The sequence below is a fragment of the Melanerpes formicivorus genome, unplaced genomic scaffold (assembly GCF_026170545.1).
Source record: "Melanerpes formicivorus ecotype bairdi unplaced genomic scaffold, bMelFor1.0.p_v2 SCAF_1, whole genome shotgun sequence".
Taxonomy (NCBI): domain Eukaryota; kingdom Metazoa; phylum Chordata; class Aves; order Piciformes; family Picidae; genus Melanerpes; species Melanerpes formicivorus.
The window spans coordinates 23,919,652-23,943,276 of NW_027142353.1; the positions used below are offsets into that span (position 1 = coordinate 23,919,652).

At 43.3% G+C, this 23,625-nt stretch overlaps 1 protein-coding gene across 8 annotated transcripts in view; it reads left to right on the forward strand.

The window, feature by feature from the left end:
- Window positions 1–23,625, forward strand: part of MCF2L (MCF.2 cell line derived transforming sequence like) — a 202,446-nt gene that overhangs the window by 38,540 nt on the left and 140,281 nt on the right. The window contains exon 1 of one of the 8 annotated variants that reach the window (XM_068136857.1): window positions 1,648–1,957. The exons of the other annotated variants lie outside the window; for them this stretch is intronic. Within the exon in view, the coding sequence (XP_067992958.1) occupies window positions 1,879–1,957 (79 nt within the window). The 5' untranslated portion in view covers window positions 1,648–1,878. Of the gene's footprint in view, window positions 1–1,647; window positions 1,958–23,625 lie in introns of those variants that run through there. 8 annotated transcript variants of the gene reach the window in all.

Sequence of the window (23,625 nt, forward strand, 5' to 3'; positions counted from 1 at the left end):
GTGATAAAATTAATCAATATAATTACATTTTGTTATTTATTATTTCACTGAGAATACACTATGTAAGGATGGGAGGTGTAGGCAGTTTGCTGATTCTCCAAGGAAAATATGTTGAATTGAGCAGGACACTCAACGAAAGCTGAAACTGAATTAGCATCTTCTTTTGCAATAGATGCATGTGAAGGAATACGTCTCCTGCACTTCTTGATGCACCAGGAAATGGTGTAATTTTACAAGTGGACTTGCAAAAAGCCACAATCATAAATAGCCGTTAGAGAAAATACTTTTTGCCTATAAAGTTTCCATAGATGGTGTGTTTCTGTGGTAATACTTTGCTACGTAAAAGTGATGGACTGAAGACTTAATTTTTTCATTTCTGTTAATATAAAAATGAAAATATATAGGACTCTAATCATATCTAATACATGGAGCTGCTGTAGGCCTATCATACTGTAATAAATTAGTATTTAAATATTCTGTCAATTAATTTTGACAGAGGAAGCTTATATAGATTGATTGGTCCTCTTAAAAAATTAGTTCATGTCCTCCCTAATGATAATTGTTGAGAGTTCTGAGCAAGTCACCATAGGTATACATGTTTTCCCAGGAAGGGCTGCTTCATATTTTGCCTCCTGTGTGTAATAGGTAGAAAATTAGCTTTGTCCTAAATAATGCATCACAGTACCTTTAAGGGTACAGGAAAAATCCATTTTCTTTTAGATCACCTTTTATTCATTTTAATGGCTAAAACCAGTAGGATGATTAGAAGCCTGGGAGAATTCAGTTGACCACTAGCAACAGCCAGTGATGAGATTTGGTAGGCATCAAGACGTTCTTGGAGAAGGAACGTGTCGAAAGCCTCATTGTTTGAGTCTTGCAAAACAATCTTTATGAAAGCACTGAAAATCGGTTATGAGGAGCAGTTATACAGGGAAGCATCATACAGCTTGCAGTCCTACAGGACTGTCTCCCAAGTTTTTCAGTGGTGTATCCTCTATAGCAAATGGGAGTTAGCTGGCTATAAAGCTTTCTTTTCCTAGTTACCTTCTACAGCAGTTCTGTTGTACATACTCCGTATGCCTTGAAGGGTTCACAGATTCCGGCTCTAAATACACTTTGCCTAAGGTGGTGATACAGATTTAATGGAAAACTCATTTCATGGAGTTATGGGGACTGCTGTGGTACAACATTTAAGCAGTCAAGTTCTCTAAACAGTCCCGAAGTTGGCTGTGGTTATTTTGGTGTTTAAAGGGAGTTTTGGAAGTCTTCAGTCCTCAGAAGCACCCTTTTCAAACCGAACGAGAAGGCACGGTGCGGGCTGGTGGCAGCACAAGAGCTGTAGCGTTTTCGGTGGAAAAGGCATTTTTCTCCACGGTTACTCACCCTGCTGCACCCTGGCGAGAAGGTGAACAGGAGCCTGGCGCTCATGTAAGCGCGACGCGGACGGCGCTTACTGCCAGCTCGCCTTTCCCACCCCGAGCTGTCGCTTCAGGGCAGCCCTTCCCAGCGCTCTCTGCAGGCTGGGAGACACGGGCGGTGCGTCGGCTCATCAACGCTTCGCAGAATTCTGGCGTTAGAGGAATCCACTGCGGGCGAAGCCATGCGCAGAGGAGGGGAGAGAAGTTTGAAGTGGGCCTGCCGTCACTGACATTCACGGCTCTGGCTTCAAGCAGCGCTCGCATCACCCAGGCTCTGCCAGGAGGGAACGTGCGCCCCTGCCTTCCTTTGTGCCAAGCGGGGGTCTGTGTGGAGTAATTGAAATGCAGGGCTGCGAAACACTGCTGTAGTCGTCTGTTTCGGGACTTTCCCCCTCCCTCCCTTCTTTTGTGGAGCAGGGGGGAGCATGCTTGCTGTGGATTCTTTTTGTTTTATCAGAGAATGAGATGCTGGCTGAAAATTGAAGAAATGGCCCTAGAAGAATTGATGCAAAGATTAAATGCGGTTTCCCAGTGCGCTGGTAGGAGGAGCTGCTGGTCTTAAATAATGTGTTGTGTGGATGCTGTTAGTGATTTGGTAGGATTTACAGAAAATCCTGGTAATCTGACTAGCGTTCTTTATGCATGTTCACATTGATACGAATGAAAATGTTAAGAGCTTTTGTCACCAGGTTAAACTTTTGCTTGTATTAATACTAATTAATACTTGCAGAGCTTAGATATTCATGAGGCAAGCTTTGAAGGTCCTCTTGAATAGTTTTGGGTGGCTGCTAGTCCAGTCAAATACTCGAAATGGATCTTGATTCCTTTTTTTTATCTCTGCCTTAGCTGTATGTTAGAAGTGGGGGGAATTGCAGATTTGTCTGGTGGAACCGGTCCAATATGAAGCAGTGAAAAGCTCAGCTAACTGTAAGGCACTGCTAGCCAGTATTTTGGGTGGGTCTAAATTGCACTTTCGTGAAAATGAAGAGTTGAATGCATTAATCATGGTAAATGTGGCTGTATGGATTAAAAATTGCAGTAGATGTGCTAAAAAGGTTTTAGCACTTTGGAAAGATTCTTGTGATCTCTTGAGAGATTTTCTTGAAAATATAAAAGCTTATGTGTTCAAAACTAGAACTAGACAGCAGTGCACAATAAGGTGATCTGTAATTAGATCCAGGAGTGTTTTCCTGGCTATTGCTCATGCAGAGATGTAAACATACTTCAGAATAAGAAGTTACCCGGAAAGATAAGAGATGTGGTTTTTGCATCCTATGAAACTATTTTTTATCCTTTATTCGTAGTCTGGTGAGAGATGTCAGAAGTCTTGCCTCTTCTTGTCATCTGAGGCAAACTAGTGGTTTGCTGATACAGAATATTTAAGGTGTTATTCATTGCAGTATAAGAACTTGGAATTTTTCTTCCCATTTCCCTGGTCCTCCCTTTGCTAAGGGTGACTCCTTCAGCTTTTTCAATTTCCATGTGTTGCAAGGAGATAATTAGCAAGATGGCTGATGCTGTAGTCCGATGAACAGATAGATTAAATAACAAACGTGGACAGATTAGCTGCATCAGTTCTCCTGGATAGGGCAAGTAGGAAATTTACCTTTTTAGTAACATTTTTTGGGGGTGGAGGAGGGAAGCAAGACCTAATCTAGGGAGAACAAGCATTCAATCACAAGTAAAGGTCACCATATATACTATTTTCTCCTTGTTTTTCCTATGCACTTTCCCCCAGCTATTGTCATATTTTCCAAACATGTCATTATTAAATGTTAGAATATTTGTTTCACTGCCTGTTTTCATTTTTCTGAATGTTTAAGAAGAAAGCCAACCTGCTCCTAGCTAGGGCATAGTGGGTTTTGCAGTTTATTTTAATATTTCATACATTACTTTTCCCACACTCTTAAATTGTTGCTGTGGGTTTTCTGAGGCAAGGGAAATTTAAAAAAACATATGATTGAATTGATTTGGAATATGGGAGCCTTTTTTTCCTGAATTGATGTGAGCCTCCAGCCTGGGAACACGCTCACTGCTTTGCTTGTGACACTGCCTCTCTCAGCTGTGCAGATGTAGGTACACTGTGACCTTCATGTAAGCCACCGGCAGCTCTGAGTGCTGTGTTCACACTTGCCGGCAGGCTCTGTGTACTGATATTTAGCTTGTTAAGCTTAAATATTTTTCCCAAAAAAGCAGCCGTTACTTTACTGCCAATTTTGTATTCATGTAGTTTAGCTGGTCCCTCTCCCCCAACTTCTTTTGTTTCTCTCTGTAATCCAAGTGCTTTGGTATTCCCAAACCAAAAGCACCTCTTTTCTACAGCCAGTGGTTGTATTTAAGGGTGGTTGTTCCAGTTTTGCCTATTATTTTTTAATTCTTACTTTTTTCCCCCTACTGGTTCCTTTCGGGTTGCTTAGACTGCTTCTCTGTTGCTGTCATCCATTCTTGGGCTATACTGTGTCCTTGAGTCAAATTATCTACTGTCTGGCTTCAGAGCTGTCGTTCTATTGACTCAGAAACCTTTTGTAAGCAGAGATTTCCTTAACAGCCCAAGATCATGTGCAGGATTTTTTTAAGCCCTTTTTTCAATAGCTGTCGGCTCAGGAGTAATTGAAATGCAAAGGTTTCCCTTGGCTGCCCTAGAGTGCAGCTATCCACCTTCAGGCATCAAGGGATTTTCTCTTTTGTAAGACCCCAGGAAAAGGGTTATCTCTCTTACTTCTCTCTCTGTCTTTTTTTTTTTTTTTCCTTTCTTCCCCCCCCCCAAAGGATACTGCAGGCAGTCTGAGGTTTGTCCCAGGTAGTTTTAAGCCTCTAAGTCAGAACAGGAATTCCTATAAAATCCATGTACTCTACAAGAAGGGGGCATGCTCAGAAAAGAAGCCTTTTCACCTTGTCCTTCCCTAGCCTGAGGCAGGAGGAAGCCTGGAGTAGCTCATCTCCTGGCCTAGCCATCTCCCCAGTGCCTAAAGTTAGGTATGGTAAGGCTGCGTTTGTCTGTAATCTCTTGCTGTTTTACCACAGCAGCCTTTCAGCCCTTGGCAGCTATCCTACTAGCAAGTCCCCTGTGTCAGTCTGGCACTGACACAGCCTTTCTTGGGCTACTTCTCCCTCACTGCCACACCAGCCAGCACTTTCCTCATCAGCTCTTCTGCTCCTTTAGCTCAATTCTGATCTGCTCATGCTCCCAGCCCCCATGGTGAGTTTTTGACCTTAGCCTTTCATGAACATGTGATCCTCTCTCAGGATCCCTGTGGTAGGTTGCAAATACCCCCCCAACATTAAATTTGCCCAGACCAGCTCAGTTAGAAGTAAATGAAGCTGTATTTACAAGCAAAAATACAATCTACAATGGAATGCAATGTATATGTACAAAAATACACAGTATCTACAGTATTTACAGGTATTTACAATTAATAAACAGCACAAGAATTCCCCTGGGCAAAACCAGGGGAGCTGCTAATAGCTTCTCCACTCCCTGCCCCTCTCCCTACTCCCCTGCATACAAAAAGGGACAAGGGAAAGAGCAGAGAGAAGTATTTCTTAATACCAGTCATGACAAAAGTCATGCAGTCAAGGTCAGTAAAGCCAGGAGAAGCGTCAGCCAGAACCGAAGAAGTGAAAAGAGAGATATTGTTTTTGTCCAACTAGTTTGTCTGTTAACTCTCCAATGGATTGTTTAGAACTTATCACTATTTTCCTTTTTACACCCAAGAGTGATTTATTTACATTTTACCACTTTCTGCTCAAGATCTGCGAATTTTTTTTAAAGGCATAGCCTAAAACTACCACATCCCTCAAGTGCCTTTCTCCAATACTTCTTACCAAACTGGACAGCTTTCTCTGGCAACACTGATTGTTTCTCTCATCTTGCTCCCCTTCAAGTATCCTGGCAGATACTTTACCTTCCACATCTGAACATATTTGGCTTTTAAGATCGTAAAGATCATGCTCTTTAGTTTAACATTATCATCTTCTTCATATTCTTTCTCTCAGTCCTGCTCCACAGTTCAAAGTAACCTTGTACCCTGCCTTCTTCCAACAACTAAAAAGGGTGCCCCCATGGCGTCATCTTTCCCCACACACACACCTCCTCAGTCTTCACATCCACTTCTATTCTATCAAATGGTCTCCTGGACTTGCATGACTGGAGTATTGCTTTCCCTGTTTTCATATAACTCCTTAAACCAAGGCAGACATGATTTAAAGAAATTCTCTATTTCTGACTAAGGTTGTTTGTTGTTTTTTTCCTATTAGAATTGGGAGGTGGAGGAGTGGGGTGTTGGGGGTGTTTCAGAAAAACTGTGAAATGGTTATTGATACTAAAAATAAAAACAATAATCCTGTTTGTGTCTGTGTTTTGTTTTGGGTGTTTGTTTGTTTGTTCATGGAGAGTGACATAATTTCTGTTCAGTTTGCCAGTTTTCACTCTTGCTTCCTCTTTTTCAGTTCCATTGCTCTGTGAAATTAGACCCTCTTCCATGAATTGCTGTTTATGGGTAGAACAATCCTTTCCCATTGAACAGTAGCTCAGAAGTTGAAGCCACAGGTTATAAATCTAGTTTGGGACTTCATACATTGCCCATATTATGGTCTGCTGTGGGTTTTCTTCTTAGGACTCCATTTGCTCTGACTGATACAGAAACAGTGTTAAGGCACCAGCTCTTTGTCAGTCACTGCTCAGGTTTGCATCAGCACTAAGCTTGGAAGCCTTGCAGTGACAACGTTGTCTAATTGATGTGAGCAGGCAATATAAATCTGACAATCCCAGCCTTAAGACTGTGGTAGCTCCACTACTGGTTTCTTTCCACCTTGAAAAGGTGCAGTATTACAGCTTCCATCTATTTTCTCTCCTCCAGCAAAATTTCAGCACTCTGCAAAAAGAAGAAATGGAAGGAAAATAAACTTACATGTAGTTCCCTAGTAAGTATATATGCAGTACAAGTAGCATCCTGTAGCCATTTCAGCTTCACACAGTACCTCCAGATTTTCTGTCATATGCACAGTTTGCACCAAAACTTTACACTCCATTTCCCTGGCTTTGTCTTCTTGTCAGGCCCGCTTTCACCTGTCTTGGCAAATTAGGAAGAGATGTAGGAGGAACGGATTTGCAAACCACCTCCAGGTGTCAGCATCACTGGAAAGCATTGGCTTACTGCAAGGAGCAATGGGAACACCCTCAGGGACATCATAGAATTGCGGGTAGATGGAGGACTTGTTCTGTTTGTCCTCCCCATTCCTGATCTCTGGCAAGCTTGCCTGCTCTTTCTTACCCTTGTTGCACCTGTTCTCAGTTCACTTGATTTTCCAATTTGGAACCCTCCCAAAAAATCTTTCTACAGGTGGCAGAGTATGTGCAGGTATTAACTTGGCAGGCAGATCTGAGCTTGAAGAGCATTAAATTACTACTTCGCTGCTTTGTCAGCTTTCTGAAGTACCAGCTGTTGAAATGATCCATTTGAGAGCTCTGAGATCTGCAGGTTAGCTCATCGGGAGCACCCATGTGACATTTAATGGTAATGGGGGATGCCTCTGCCTGTTAGCTTTCTGGCCCTTCATTTCAGTTTTCCTGCCCTCAAGTTGTGCACAATTGTGAAAAGTGCCTCTGATTTCCCAGGGCAGAGAGTACAGAGCAGGAAGGCTTATTCTGTCCTGAGGTTTAAAATTTCAAGTATAAGGGTGGGAGCTTTAGTTGAACAGACACAATCAAGCAATTAGGAGTGGGTTGCTCATGTGTTCTATGAGTGTGTGGTGTTGCAGCTTCTGCATGCAGCTACTACTGATTTAAATCAAAATCTTTTTACTAACACAGCTGGATCTAGTGAAACTGTTGGTAGTAGGGTTAAGAGTTGGCAGCAGTCTTTTCCTCATTAAAATGAACTGCCTGAGGAAAAATATCTTGATCCACATTAAGGGGCATTCAATTTTCATTTTTAACAATTTTATTGTCACTTTAAAAATGCATCCCAAAACATTTAAAAGCCCACTTCCCACTTGACTTTATATCCATGTGCCCTTTTGGGGACTGCCAATGGCCTTTCTTGTCAGACCAACCCCCGGGGGTTTCACCAATTTTTAATGGCAGTTGCTGAACTACAGTAGGAAAATTGCCATCTTTCCAAACATCTTTCAACAGAAAGCAGGAGATAGGGAAAACCAGGCATGAGACAGTAAATAAGGGCACATTTAGAGTGGCTTTTCAGAGGACTGCAGAATGCATAACCCTTAGTCTCTCATTCTGTCTATGGACTTTGAATATATATAAAGCTTACAGAGCCAGGAAAGGCCTTCTTGGACTTGTGTACTTAGTGGTATGAAAAAAGAAAAACCTTGTTACTCTGATGCATTTTTATTGTCTTAGTGACTCAGAATACTGTCTTGGCAAGAGTGCCTGGCACAGCTGCCTGCCACGCTTACAACCATAGAGAGCCAAGCTGCCAGATTACCTTGTGCATATCAAGTAACAGGGAACTTCTGCAGAAAAGGAACTTGTGCAGCACAGTGAAGGGACAGGATTGTGATATGCAACACAGGCTACATTGTCTTAAAAGTGTTTGCTCTAAGATGATGTGTTGAGCAAAGCCAGGCAGCAGGAGGTGCTTGGGTCACTCAGCTTTTCCTTTAATGAAGCAGATCAAGTGAGCTACTTGCAATTCTGTTGCTTGAGTCAGCCCAACAGTTTTCTTAATGTTTTAGGTATCTAAAACATTGCATTTCAGCTGGAAGTTTGAGACTGCTGTTTTATAGTATCTGGGAAAGCCACTTTCTTTGTTTCTTTTGTCTTGCCCTATTGCCCTATTAGATGTTAACCAGATATGCTTTTATTTCAGACATAAATAACATGATCTTGATTGTTAATATATGCGTTAATAAGTTGTAAGTGTTTTGGAGTAAGCCTGCAATACTAGTTACATGCTCTGACTTCACTTTGAGTTCTCCAGTTATCCCTATAGCTGCATAGCTTGAGCACAAGCCACCTGGCTCACCACATGTAGGAATGCAGGCATTGTGATTGAGGCAAACTGTCTGGTATTCTGGTCTAACATTGCCTTTTTCAGGACTTTAAGGGACCTGGGGGTACTGGTTGACAGCTGGCTGAACATGAGCCAGCAGTGTTTCCAGGTGGCCAAGAAGGCCAATGGCATCCTGGCCTGCATCAAGAATAGTGTGGCCAGCAGGAGCAGGGAAGTCATTCTGCCCCTGTACTCTGCACTGGTTGGGTCACACCTTGAGTACTGTGTCCATTTCTGGGCTCCTCAGTTCAGGAAGGACATTGAGATACTTGAACATGTCCAGAGGAGGGCAAAGAGGCTGGTGAGAGGTCTCAAGCACAAGCCCTATGAAAAGAGGCTGAGGTACTTGGGGTTGCTTAGCCTGGAGAAGAGGAGGCTCAGGGGAGACCTTATTGCTCACTGCAACTACCTGATAGGAGGTTGTGAACAGGTGGGGGTTGGTCTCTTCTCCCAGGCAACCAGTGGCAGAACAAGAGGACACAGTCTCAAGCTGCACCAGGGGAAGTTTAGGCTTGAGGTAAGGAGAAAGTTCTTCACTGAGAGAGTTGTTCGCCATTGGAATGTGCTGCCCAGGGAGGTGGTGGAGTCACCGTCCCTGGAGGTGTTCAAAAAAGGATTGGGTGTGGCACTTGGATCCATGGTTTTGTTGTCATGAGGTGTTAGGTATTAGGTAATAGGGTTGAACTTGATGATCTCTGAGGTCTTTTCCAACCTGGTTGATTCTGTGAACAGTCATCTTAAGCACACAGTCCTGGGCGTAGGTAGAGATATAATCCTCACCTTGGAGGCTGACTTACTGTGCAGTCTTGTCAGCTTCAGACATTCTTGGGTATTGGCTATGTATCCTTGGTTTGTCTGTACTGGTCTTTCTGTGGTTTTTGAGTTTTGGTACTAATGTTTTAAATTTGGGTACTGATGTTTTGAATTTCTTGATGACTGCTGGAGAGTTCCATTTGAGTTGTAGTGTACTGGGTCATGGAGATGGTTGTTGGGCTTCCTGTGTGGTTTCCTGGAGCAGTGAGGAGTCAGGCATGGTGAGTCCCATGCTATGATGCAGAGTTGTTAAATTTGGTCACATAAAGAAGTAGAACTGGCTGTGAGTTTCAGCATGAGAATAAGCCGAAATGAAGAAGCCTTGTGATACCCATCCCCAAAAGGCTTCTGTCTTCATGTGAACGCTCGTGGTGTTTGAGCTTGGAAGGAGCCTGTGTGATGTGGCCTAGGAAGCTTCCTAGCAGAATGTGATGCTCAAATTGTGGCAAGCTGATAAAGCACAGTGCAGAGTGGTACTGCCTGGTTTTGAGGGACATAGGTTTGTAATACTGCTTGGCAGCTGTCTGCCTTCATAAAATTGATAACCTCAGCAAATAGATACTTGGTAAGCAGAAGGCCACACTCCTGTGTGATAGGCACTCTTTTCCACCTGTGCTGTTAGTTCAGAGGTGTGAGTGCTGTCCCTCTTCACGTGCTTGAAGCATTTGTTAAGTGTTGGTCTTACAAAAAGTCTTTCTGTCCTCAGCATTTTGAGTAGCAGACATAAAATTTGCACCAAGAGGCTGTCCTAGTTATTTCTGTCTCAATTCTTGCTGAGCCCGAAATGTATCTTCCTTTTGAATTTCAACTCTTACCTACAGCCTGATGATTTTAAAGGGAGTGTAGCTTTGCATAGGAAACAGCAGGATAATTTGTATAAACAAAAAATAATGAGAATGCACATAGCTGATTTTAAAAATGGCTCTTCAGGCTACAACCTTTGTTAATAAAAATACCAAATGATACATTATAGCCTTTTGTAAACAGTCCTGTGTCTGGCTTCTGAGCTGGACAAAGTGCTTTACTTTGGCCAGTATTTTGTCCTGGGTTGCTGGTTATTGCTTCATGGTACCCTGTGTTACTTAGCCAGACATTTCAGGTTACCTCATGTCACACACCTATGTTTTAACAGCAGCTTTACAAACTCTGTCTTGGCCATGGAATACAGTAAGTGAAGCAGTGTGGTGCATGACTCATTTGCTTCCTCTTTCCATGTTTACCTTACATGTGTTACTACAAGCATGACACCTCCCAAAGCAACTGCCATGGAAATGCCCTGCCAGACTTTAATGTTCTCTATGGCTCTGCTGTCACAGAGTATCTGTAATTGAATTGATCATTCCCTATTTCCATTGTCTCGGCATTTTCAGTTTTAGGATTTACTGCAGTGAAGAATGAAACTCATTTGGTGAATTCATGTGGTGAGATGAAAAATAAAGAGTGGGTTTGTCTGATTCCTTGCCTGCCTCTGAGAAGTGCCTGAACTCTCAGGCAATTGCCTGGTATGTGGCAGGAAAATACTTACATGTCTTACCCCCTCTCACTGCCACGTACTCTCTTCAAACACAGGTAATTCTGCTGTGCTTTGGTTTTCAGCTTTCAGCTGAGTCTGTAACTTAGTTGTTATTACCCAAAGGATTTAACAAAGGCAGCTCAACAGTTTCTTTACTAACATTTATCTTTTTTTGACACACTGTTGTCAGATGTTCAGCATATTTTTAATGGCAAACTACATTTATATAAAATGGTCTACAATTGTAAAAATACTTCAGAACAAAGTAAAAGCTCCCACACAAACATTCAGTGAAACAAAATAGAGAAAGAAGTGTGTTTGTATTTGAGGGAAGGATTTTCCCAGCTTACTTTGAGGACTGTTGATGATGGAAGAAGAGAAGGAGAAAGATGTGGTAAGGAAGTAAGACAAGTGTCTTTAGTCGTACAGCTTGGATGAGAATAGAAAGCTGGTATGAAAAGCTGGCATGAGGTGGCATGAAAAGACTTTCTGGACATTTTTTTTAGAGATAGTCATTTAGTAGGATATGAAGCTGGGGGCCCATAATACAGTGTCTGAAACAATAGCATTATGTTTAAGACTTACAATGGACTATGACCTACATGCACACAATCACAAGAGCGATGAAAATTTATCATCATTACTTAATTCATGCTTGAATAGGTAGATGCCAGGCTCTAATTATGAGGCAATTCTAGTCTACTCAGGACCCAGATATGATCCTGGCACAGCTGGTTTTGTCAAGCACAGCCGAAGTAAAAAATTCCCTCTGTGCAAAGGCTGATGAGGCTGCAAGTGACACAAGAGATGTGCTTCAGTCTTCTGATACTAGAGGTTTGAAAGTAAAGAGGGGCAAAGAGCATCTGAGTATGCTGAAGAGAGCAAGAGGAAGCCACGGAAGTTGTTGATGGTGTTGAACTGTATCATCAGCTTATAGAAAAAAAGGTCATTTCTACATCAAGTAAATCACTTCTGAATTAATTTATGAAGTAAAGGTGAGGAAATAAAAAGTAAACTATCACATAATATTCTCAACTTTCTAAAAGTGTACTTTTAATTTCCTTCTGCTGAGTGTCTTCAGTGTTTCTTACTCCCAGCTCATGCTTTAGTTGTCTTTCAAGGGCACAGCAATCTCTTTCTGACTTCAGTGCCATCACTGTTTCAGTCAGTTCCTTTGAAAAGGGTATACTTGAACTGCTTTGAGAGCACACAGCCTGGAGCGAGAGAGGGATATTAATAGAAACAGCATCTCTCTGTTGTTATGTGAAGACAGAAGATGAATTATGTGTGTGGCAGGTGGAGGTGTTTTTCAAAGCAATTGTTTAAATTTTTGAAGATCTAACAGGGAATTGAAAAGGTCTGATAAAAGCTGAATGGCACAAAAGGCTGCCATACATTTTGTGTCAGGTGAATGAAGGTATGCATTAAATATGCTGTTGTTAATTTTGCACAGTGTGCCTAACAGTTACCTAAGTTAAAGTAATACTAGTAATTCCCATCCAGCCTTCAGAAAATCAAGAACAAACTTTCTGCATCCCACTGCCTGCCTTTTAACACATGGAAACAGAACAATTACACCCTCTCACATGCACACACACCCCAATGCTTCTTTTAGCGTAATGGTCTAGGACTGAATTTGGTAAGGACTCTACCTGACAGCTATATGATGCTGCAGGGAACCCTTACCAGAGCTGGAAAGAACAGGCAGAATTTAAATTTTTATCCACTAAGGAGGGTGTGGATTTAGAGATATCCAAGAGTGGTTTGAAAGGAAATACAGGTATTTGAGACGGTCGCAGTGTGCAACTGCCAAGGCAGGAAGGGATCTGGGTGTTACCGTTTGGCACTTACATTGTGAAGAAGCCCCTCCTGTTCCCCCACATTCCCTCAGGAGCTCCTCTCCCATCCTTTCCCATCAAGTAACTCCTGATCTTTTGCACGTGGGCATTGCCTGCTCTGCCGCATTGCTGGTGGCTTTCTAGTGTGCTTTCTGCCTGGGAAGCAAAGCAGGAGCAGGCAGAGGTCCTAGAGAGAGGAGCCTTCCCACTCACTCAATATCACCACCACCGTGGGTGTGCCAGTTTGACAACCTGTCTACAACTTGCCATGACATACGAGATGTTACGCCTAGCTCGAGCGAGCTAGCCCTATGACACTAAATAGGAGCAAATGCAGTATAATTGTATTCAGGTTTAAAGATACATATGGAGGAAAAGGAAACAAGACAATTTGTACACCCACTCTCCACTCTTTCCTAACTCTTCTCACTGCTTCCTGCTCCTGGCAGGAGATCAACTGTGAGGTAGTCATACAGGGGCTATTTTTGTTCATTAGCCTCGGTGAGGCCTCACAAGCGTCGCTGTGTGTGTGCTGCTGTTGTGGGCAGGGAAGCCTGGGCCACACTGAGAGCTGTGCCACGGAGTTGCAGAGTTTTCCTGCTGCAAATCCTGCCCTACTGCCTGTCCAGGCCTGCATGGGCCTTGCTGGCTGTCAGGAACCTTTCATCCTGTTGAGCTCAGAGTGCTCCACAGGCAACTGCACTGGCTGCAACCTACTGAAGTCATGAAGTACTCAGGAAGAAATTATTGAAAGTATCAGATTTAATTATATAGCATCATTAATGCTGGAGATCACAAGCTTTAAAGATTACCATTGCAATCACAGAATACTTAAGGGGGGGGGGGGGGGAAGCTTAGTTTGAATTATTTATACCTTTAGAAAGGAATTTTTTGAGGGTCAAAGCCTGATTTTGTAGTGTATTGCTAATAACACACTAGGCAATGAATTAGTAAGCTATGAATAAGTGAATTTGTGTTTGTTTTAAAGGCTAGTTATTTCCTCTGCTCTATTTTTGTTCCTGGGTATGGCACTGTACAGCCTGCCAAGCCCTTTGCAGATGAGCTAGATTGAATTCGACAGCTCCCTGCCTCAAGTAACTTGTTATCTGTATTCAACACAGTAAAAAGAGGGAACATCTGACAAGTGTGGTGGAATTGACGAGGGAGGAACATTCCCAGCAAGAAATAAGTTCAGGCGCATTGCTGGGCTTCAAGCAGTTCTAGCAGTCCCTCTTCTTTGGGAGAATAAGGAGGTTGTGTTCCACAGTATCTCTTGGCAGGTCTGGTCCTCTTGCTTGTGGAGGTTAGAGTCTTATTGTGGTTCCTGCCCAGCTCAGTCACCTGTGTTTCCTTTTCTAGGGATGGGATGGGAGGGAGCAGGGCATGGGAGGGCCTGATGTTTGCACTTCTCCTTCCGTGATAAAGGCAGAGCATGGCTAGGGTGGGAGCCTGGGAAAACAGCAATCATCCTCATGTTGTCTCATCTGGAGGCATGGCATCTGTTTGATAAGGGCTTCAGGTAAACCTGGATATCCGGGGCTGTTACCTGGTCTTATGCTTCACCTCAGTTGCTTCTGTCAGTAAGAAGCTGAAGTTGTGTTATGAACAATAAGATAGGAAGTAGCCTTTTTTTCTCCAGTGTTCATAGAATCATGGAATGGTTTAATTTAAAAGAGACCTTAAATTGTCTAGTTCCAACCCCTCTTGCCATGGGCAGGGAAACCTCTACTTGGTCAGATTGCTCAAAGCCCCATCTAGCCTGACCTTGAACACTTTCTCTGGGCAACCTGTTCCAGTGCCTTGCCCCCCTCAAAAATTGATTTCTTCCTAATATCTAATTTCGATCTCCCATCTTTCAGTTTGAAATGATTGCCTCTTGACTTATCACAACAGGTTTGTTTTTCTTATAACCCCCCTTTAAGTATCGAAAGACTGCAATAAGGTCTCCCGGCAGCCTTCTCTTCTCCATACTGCACAACCCCATAACTCTCAGCTTGTGCTCTTAGGAAAGGGCTTCACATACTTCACAACCCTCTGGTCATCTTTGTCACCACTTACCCAAACTCTTTTGCAAAATTGTTCACACCTCTTAAACAAATGCGCAGTGCCTCAGGAAATATTTTTCAACAGACTTTAGAGATGGAAAGTGTATAGGTAGAAATCACAGGGATTTCTAGTAACTATAAAACAGTACAAGTATTTCTTCAAGTAACACATTTTTAATTCACAAGTAGGATGCAGGTGCATTCAGTGACTGAGTCTCTGTGTTTCCCTTTGCATGTTGATCTTGTACTATGTCTAAAGAAACCAATGTGCGATAGGATAGTGATTCCAGAGGGCATAAGGCTGAAAGCTGAGTGTACACATTGTGTCTGAAAGTGTTACTTTAGTTTGATGTTTTGTTGTTACTGAAGTGAATTAGTAAGTTTCCCTTTCTTTCTGGTTCAGTGAACATTATCAATTGCAATTTCTAGTTTTAGTGTAGCTGATAAAATTAAATGGGAGAAAAGGATTATTGTTTAAAATAAACTAGGGACACAGTAACAACTTTTAAGTATCTGTAAGTGATCAACTGCAATGCTTAGAAGAACTAGAAGGAATTTTTATTTCTATTTTTCTTTTTCTGAGACACCTTTTATGATATTTTTTCCAAAGCTACCTATTGAGAGTGATAATATTGTTAAAATTTACCATTTATCCTTTTCTGACCAAGGAAATCCCAATTCCATGGCAGCTATGTGCTGTTTTGCTAGCTTTGCTAAGAAGCCGACTTGTTAGATGTTCCTTTTTCCCATTTAGTAGTCTATACTCATAACAAACTTATCTTGCATGGTAAATTATTTATCTTATTTATTATAAATGTTAACTGAGAACATTTTCATAATTCACTGGTTATTAACATACAATTTATTTATAATACTTGCAAAGTTAATGTGAGAAATACCTCCTACTTTGTGTATGCTATCAGTTCTTGTGTTGCAGTTTGATGAGAATATATTCAAGCCCTCAAGATTCTTTCAATTGGAAAAGTGCCTTAATGGATTTGAAGGCATAAGATACACTCTGAAAAGTGAACAGGTTACATCTAGGTTAGTCCAACTGTCAAATGTTTGATTCTCCAAGGTGTGGCACTACAGAAGCATGGTGGGATGAGTCACATGATTGAAGTACTGCACTGGGTGGTTACAAGCTCTTTAGGAGAGACAGGTGAGGGAGAAGAGGAGGAGGGGTGGCCTTGTATATTAGGGAATCTCTTGATACCACAGAACTTGAGGTTGTGGATGAAAGGATTGAGTGCCTGTGGGTTAAAATCAGAGGGAGGCCTAACAAAACTGACATCCTGATTGGAGTCTGTTATAGACCACCCAAGCAGGATGAAGAGGTAGATGAAATATTCTATAAGCAACTGAAGGCTATCTCAAGATCATCAGGTCTTGTCCTTGTGGGTGACTTTACCCTGCCAGACATCTGCTGGGAACTTAATTCAGCAGAGAGGAGGCAGTCCAGAAGGTTCCTAGAGTGTATGGAGGACAGCTTCCTGATGCAGCTGTTAAGTGAGCCTACCAGGGGTCAGGCCCTGCTTGACCTGCTGTTCTCAAATAGAGAAGGGCTGGTGGGAGATGTGATGGTGGGAGGCTGTCTAGGGTTCAGCCTGGAGTTTTCAATATGCAGGGAAATAGGGAGGAGCAGTGACAGAACCCTCACATTGGACTTCCAGAGGGCAGACTTCAGCTTCTTAAGCAACTTATTCAGAGTCCAGGACAGTTGGACCTACTGCAAACAGGAGCTCTTGAAGGCACAGGAACTGGCAGTTCCCATGTGCCAAAAGATCACAGCATTACAGTATCACAGTATAACTAAGGTTGGAAGAGACCTCGAGGATCATCGAGTCCAACCTATCCACACAGACCCATGACTAGACCATGGCACCAAGTGCCACGTCCAATCTCCTCTTGAACACCTCCAGGGATGGTGACTCCACCACCTCCCTGGGCAGCCCATTCCAATGACGAACGACTCGCTCGGTGAAGAGCTTTCTCCTCACCTCGAGTCTAAACCTCCCCTGGCGCAGCTTGAGACTGTGTCCCCTTGTTCTGATGCTGGTTGCCTGGGAGAAGAGACCAACCCCTTCCCAGCTACAACCATCTTTCAGGTAGTTGTAGAGGGCAATGAGGTCACCCCGAGCCTCCTCTTCTCCTGGCTAAACAATCCCAGCTCCCTCAGCCTCTCCTCATAGGGCTTATGTTCAAGGCATCTCACCAGCCTTGTGTTCAAGGCCTCTCACCAGCCTTGTTTGCCCTTCTCTGGACATGTTCAAGTGTTTTGATGTCCTTCTTAAACTGAGGGGCCCAGAACTGGACACAGTAAAGCTGGCAGATGAGCTGGCAGGGAAGGTGACTGGCCTGGATGGGCAAGCAGCTCTTGAAGGAATTAAGGGAAAAAAAGAGGATGTATCACCTTTGGAAAGAGGGGAGGCAACTTGTGATATGTTTAAGGATGTTGTTAGATCATATAGGAGAAAAATTAGAGAGGCAAAGGCCCAGTCAGTACTTAAGCTGGCCACTTCTGTGAAAGATAATAAAAAGCATTTTTATAAATATATTAATGCTAAAAAGAGGGGCAAGAAGAGCCTCCACTCTTTATTGGACCAGGAGGGGAATATTGTAACTAAAGATGAGGAAAAGGCTGAGGTACTAAATACCTTCTTTGCCTCAATTTTCAACAGTAAGGCAGGAGGACTTCAGGATAGCTGGCCTCCTGAACTGGTTGATGGGGTCAGGGAGCAGTGTAGTACCCCTGAAATCCATGAGGAATTAGTTAGGGTCTTGCTGAGCCACTTGGACCCCCACAAGTCTATGGCAGACGGGATCCATCCTAGGGTGCTGAGTGAACTGACAGATGAGCTGGCCAAGCCTGTCCATCATTTTTCACCAGTCCTGGCTCACCGGAGAGGTCCCAGACAACTGGAAACTGGCCAGTGTGAAGCCCATCCACAAGAAGGGCCGGTGGGATGAGCCAGGGAATTACAGACCTGTCAGCCTGACCTCAGTGCCAGGCAAGGTTATGGAACAGGTCATCTTGAGTGCAATCACACAGCACTTACAGGATGGCCAAGGGATCAGACCCAGCCAGTATGGATTTAGGAAGGGCAGGTCCTGCCTGACCAACCTGATCTCCTTCTATGATCAGGTGACCCACCTGGTGGATGTGGGGAGGCCTGTGGATATAGTCTACCTAGATTTCATCAAGGCCTTTGACACCATCCCCCACAGCAAACTTCTGGCCAAGCTGTCAGCCCGTGGCTTGGACAGCAGCACTCTGTGCTGGGTAAGGAACTGGCTGGAGAGCTGACCCCAGAGAGTGGTGGTGAATGGTGCCACATCCAGCTGGCAGCCAGTCAGTAGTGGTGTGCCCCAGGGATCAGTGCTGGGCCACATGCTCTTTAATATCTTTATCGATGATCTGGATGAGGGAATTGAGTGAGTCATCAGTAAATTTGCAGATGACACCAAGTTGGGAGCAGGTGTTGATCTGTTAGAGGGTAGGAGAGCTCTCCAGAGCCTTGACAGGCTGGACAGATGGACAGAGTCCAGTGCATGAGATTTAACACGTCTAAGTGGCAGGGTTCTGCACATTGGCCACGGCAACCCAAGGCAGTGCTATAGGCTGGGGTCAGAGTGGCTGGAGAGCGGCCAGGCAGAAAGGGACATAGGGGTACTGGTTGATGGTAGGCTGAACATGAGCCAGCAGTGTGCCCAGGTGGCCAAGAAGGCCAATGGCATCCTGGCTTGTATCAGGAACAGTGCGGCCAGCAGGAACAGGGAGGTCATTCTGCCCCTGTACTCAGCACTGGTTAGGCCACCCCTTGAGTCCTGTGTCCAGTTCTGGGCCCCTCAGTTTAGGAAAGATGTTGACTTGCTGGAATGTGTCCAGAGAAGGGCAACAAAGCTGGTGAGGGGTTTGGAGCACAAGCCCTATGAGGAGAGACTGAGGGAGCTGGGGTTGCTTAGCCTGGAGAAGAGGAGGCTCAGGGCAGACCTTATTGCTGTCTACAACTACCTGCAGGGAGGTTGTAGCCAGGTAGGGCTTGGTCTCTTCTCCCAGGTGGCCAGCACCAGAACAAGAGGACACAGTCTCAAGCTGCACCAGGGGAGGTTTAGGCTGCATGTTAGGAAGAAATTCTTCACAGAAAGAGTGATTGGGCATTGGAATGGGCTGCCCAGGGAGGTGGTGGAGTCACCATCACTGGAGGTGTTTAGGAAGAGACTGGATGGGGCGCTTAGTGCCATGGTTTAGTTGATTAGTTAGTGTTGGATGATAGGTTGGACTTGATGATCTCAAAGGTCTTTTCCAACCTCATTAATTCTATTCTATTCTATTCTATTCTATTCTATTCTATTCTATTCTATTCTATTCTATTCTATTCTATTCTACTCTACTCTACTCTATTCTATTCTATTCTACTCTACTCTATTCCATTCCATTCCATTCCATTCCATTCCATTCCATTCCATTCCATTCCATTCCATTCCATTCCATTCCATTCCATTCCATTCCATTCCATTCCATTCCACTTCAAGATAAAAATTATGCTATGGACACCCTCCCCACCATGTTACGTTCCACAGGGGGAATGAATTGCTCATCTAATACCCTTGCCTGATTTGTCTGCTGGAATTTGGCCACTTAAAGAAAACAGGGAGGGAGGTATGGGTAGCTGAGGCTGTTCGAAAATTTTATGGACACAAGCAATCAAGGATGATTGACTTATGCTGAATGTCTGTATAACGGGAAGGCCCTTCACAGGTCTCATTGACACTGGAGCAGATATTACTATTATAGGAGCTCAGGAATGGCCAGACAATTGGGAATTGTCCCAACCGTTATCTACAGTAGAAGGAATAGGTAGAACTGAAATTCCGTATCTGTCAAAAAATCCCCATTGAAAATAGTGGGACCAGATGGCAAAATTGGTAATATAAGACCCTTTGTTTTACAAACATCTTGTAACCTCTGGGGAAGGGATCTTTTGAAACAATGGGGCTTCACACTATTGACAAGTTTCTGATAAGGGCCATTGAAAAGAATCAGCCTTGCCTTAAATTGACATGGCTAAGGACACAGCCTGTCTAAGTTGATCAATGGCCCTTGATGGGTGACAGGCTGAAACGGACAAACGTCTTGCTAAAGGAACAGTTAGAGGCAGGTCATATTGGACCATCTACAAGCCCCTGGAATACACCAATATTTGTAATACCAAAAAAATCTGGGAGGTGATGGTTGCTTCAAGATCTTAGAGCAGTCAACACTGTAATGGAAAATATGGCATCATTACAGCCAGGGGTACCTAATCCTGTGGCAATTCCAGATTGGCCATGCTATGTAATAGACCTTAATAGACTGCTGTTTTTACTATTTATCCAGACAATTATGAACACTTTATTTTTTCAGTTCCCACTGTTAATTGTCAGGGTCCTATGGAAAGATATGAAGGAGTTGTCTTGCCACAAGGGATGAAAAACAGTTCAATGATTTGTCAGTTTGTTGTGGGGTCAGCATTGAAACCTGTGAGAAATGCTTTTCAGGATGTTTCAATATTTCACTCTATGGATGATATTCTCATTGCTGCAGAACAGGAGGATCGGTTGTTAACAGTTTTACCTATATTGCTGTCAAACTCAGAACATTATGGGTTACAGGTGGCCCCTGAAAAGGTTCAATGTGAACCACCTTGGAAATACCTGGGATGTAAATTAACAGAGTCTGAAGTCATGCCATCGAAAATTGAACTTTTGAACTTGGTGCGTACGTTAAATAACTTACAGAAATTGTTGGGCACTATAAATTGGGTCAGGCCCATGCTGGGCATTACTACCTTAGAACTGGATCCTCTGTTTCAGCTGTTACAGGGAGACACTGACTTAGCCTCACATGAGAGCTGACACCGGATGCCTTACAATCTCTGAATGGTATAATTGGAAAAATACAATCAGGTTTTGCTAGCCACCGTCAGCCACAGTTGCCGTTAAGAGGCTTTGTTATCAATTCTAGTTACTGGCTTTTTGGGATTGTCAGTCAATGGGATGGTAAGGATTTGTACCTCCTGGAGGGGCAAGTTTTATCCCACCAACCATCTAAACCTATTTGGACAAGATTTGAAATGATTGCAGATGTTATTCAGAAAGTACGTACTCACAGCATCTCTATTTTTGCAGAGGATGTTGATGTCTTACACAGCGCATAAAACAAACAGGATTTTTCTTATGCTTTAGCCAATTCTATAGCACTGCAAATTGCCTTGGCAGATTTTATCAGCACTGTTGCCTTTGACCATCCCAGTCATAAACTGCTGCAATCTCTTTCTGATATCCCTTTAACTGCCACACCTACAGTCTCTAATGTACTGTTGGTGGGAGCATGAACTGTCTTTAGATGGCTAACTGTCTTCACAGAAGGCTGTGGTAGTTTGGTTTGACAATGCCAAACAGGAATGGGAACATCACATCACTTATCAGGAAGGCTCAGCTCAGATTGCAGTGTTATGTGCTGCGGTCGAGGCGTTTAAGCTATTTGCCAGGGAACCGCTGAATGTTGTTGTAGATTCCAAATATGTTTATGGGGTGTTTTTACAGTTAGAATTTGCATTTACAGAATGATCGAATAACAAAGAATTGTTCAATCTTTTTGTAGAATTGGCACAGTTGTGTAATGCAAGGACTGAGAAATATTTTGTGATGCATGTGAGATCTCATTCCAATCTTCCAGGACCTATTACAGAAGGGAATGTGATTGCAGACAGACTGACTGCAGCAGCACATTTGCCCAATGCTCTCCAGCAAGCGAAGATTATGCATGATTTTTTTCATAGCAATGCAGAGAGCCTAATTAAATTGTTTGACATTACTTTTCGTCAAGCTACAGACATTGTGCAAATGTGCCCCAATTGTCAGAAAGTCACACCATTACCGCAGATAATAACAACTGTGCCTAGAGGACTTTGTCCCAATGAAATTTGGCAATCTGATGTGACTCATGTACCTGAATTCGGCAGGTTAAAATATGTACATGTGTCCATTGATACATTTGCCAGTTTTGTGGTAGCAACAGCTCATACAGGAGGAAAAGCACGGGACGTGCAATCTCATTTTTTACATGCCATTGCAATCCTGGGCATTCCTAAAACAATTAAAACTGATAATGGCCATGGTTATGTTTGAACCTCTCTCAAACAATTTTTTTACAGAGTGGGGAATTCAGCATGTCACAGGCATACCACATTCTCCTACAGGTCAAACCATCACAGTATCACAGTATCACAGTATCACTTAGGTTGGAAAGGACCTGGAGGATCATCGAGTCCAACCTATCAACACAGACCCCATGACTAGACCATGGCACCAAGTGCCACGTCCAATCTCCCCTTAAACGCCTCCAGGGTCGATGACTCAACCACCTCCCTGGGCAACCCGTTCCAATGACGAATTACTCGCTCGGTGAAGAACTTCCTCCTCACCTCGAGTCTAAACCTCCCCTGGTGCAGCTTGAGACTGTGTCCCCTTGTTCTGGTGCTGGTTGCCTGGGAGAAGAGGCCAACCCCTTCCTGGCTACAACCACCCTTCAGGTAGTTGTAGAGGGCAATGAGGTCACCCCTGAGCCTTCTCTTCTCCAGGCTAAACAATCCCAGCTCCCTCAGCCTCTTTTCATAGGGCTTGTAAACCATAGTTGAACACATGCACCAAACCTTGAAACGCATGATAAAGAAACAAGCTGAGACCACAGAAGGTCTTACACCTCATGACAAATTATCAAAAGCTACATATATTTTGAATTTTTTTTAATCTGTCTTCCTCAAAAAATGCAACACCTTTTGAGAGATTGATGCTACCCATAAAAGATTATCCCAAGCCTCACTATTATATAGAGACATACATACTGGACAACGGGAAGGGCCTGTTCCTCTCTTAACATGTGGAATAGGTTATGGATGTGTTTCTCTCTCCACAGGTCCTTATTGGCTACCAGCTCAATGACTAAAGCCATACCATCATAAAAATGAGCCCCAGACAGCAACATCAATGGAGCAGGATGTTGTGGGCAACATCTCTCTTATGCATGGTGATGCTGAATTAGAGTAAAAGTGGGACTTACTGGGCCATGTTTCACCCTTTAACATGGTGGGATGTGGAATTACCACTAATGAACAATGATACACAGTGGGCAGATGGTCACTGGTTGGAGCCCATGGAACACTAGGTGTGGGAAAACATGACTAAGTCAAATTCACATTTAATGTGGACATGTGGCCCTTATGTGCCATTTCAAACCAGTCCAATACAGATTGTGTGTATTTTGGCCCACAACAGCACATGGTCGCAGTTATAATGAACAAATCAGTAACCAACTACACTGGTATTGATTTTCCTGGGGTAATTGGAGAACCTATAAGTACAACAGGATGACCAGCGATTCCTCCTTGTGTAGTAAAGAAGCAACTGGAGGATGGTACTCATTTTAGGTGGCATGTGTGCTTAGGGAAGTTGCCTCAGAAACTGAATCATACAAAGGCAGAAATTATTGATTTGGGACCATGGGGTTATACTGATAGGGTTGACAGCACCAGGTGGTACAGTGAGGGCTATTCAGGCCCTGTGTTGCAACTCAGAATCATAGAATCACCACGGTTGGAAGAGACCTCAAAGATCATTAAGTCCAACCCGTCACCCCAGACCTCATGACTAAACCATGGCACCAAGTGCCACATCCACAGAATCACAGAATCACCAAGGTTGGAAGAGACCTCAAAGATCATCAAGTCCAACCAACTCTTATGGAATGGTACTGAAAGTGTGATAAGGAAACAGTTGTGGAGGTTAGCTCTACCATTTGTAAATAGAACTATTAAAACAATTTGTAGGCGTAAAGGCATTTTAGTAGAATGTGCACTACAGAGTTCCTTTGCTGCTGTGTGTACTACCCACCCATATGCGTTAGGGATAGGTGTTGATTGTATATAACAAATCAAGCATTTA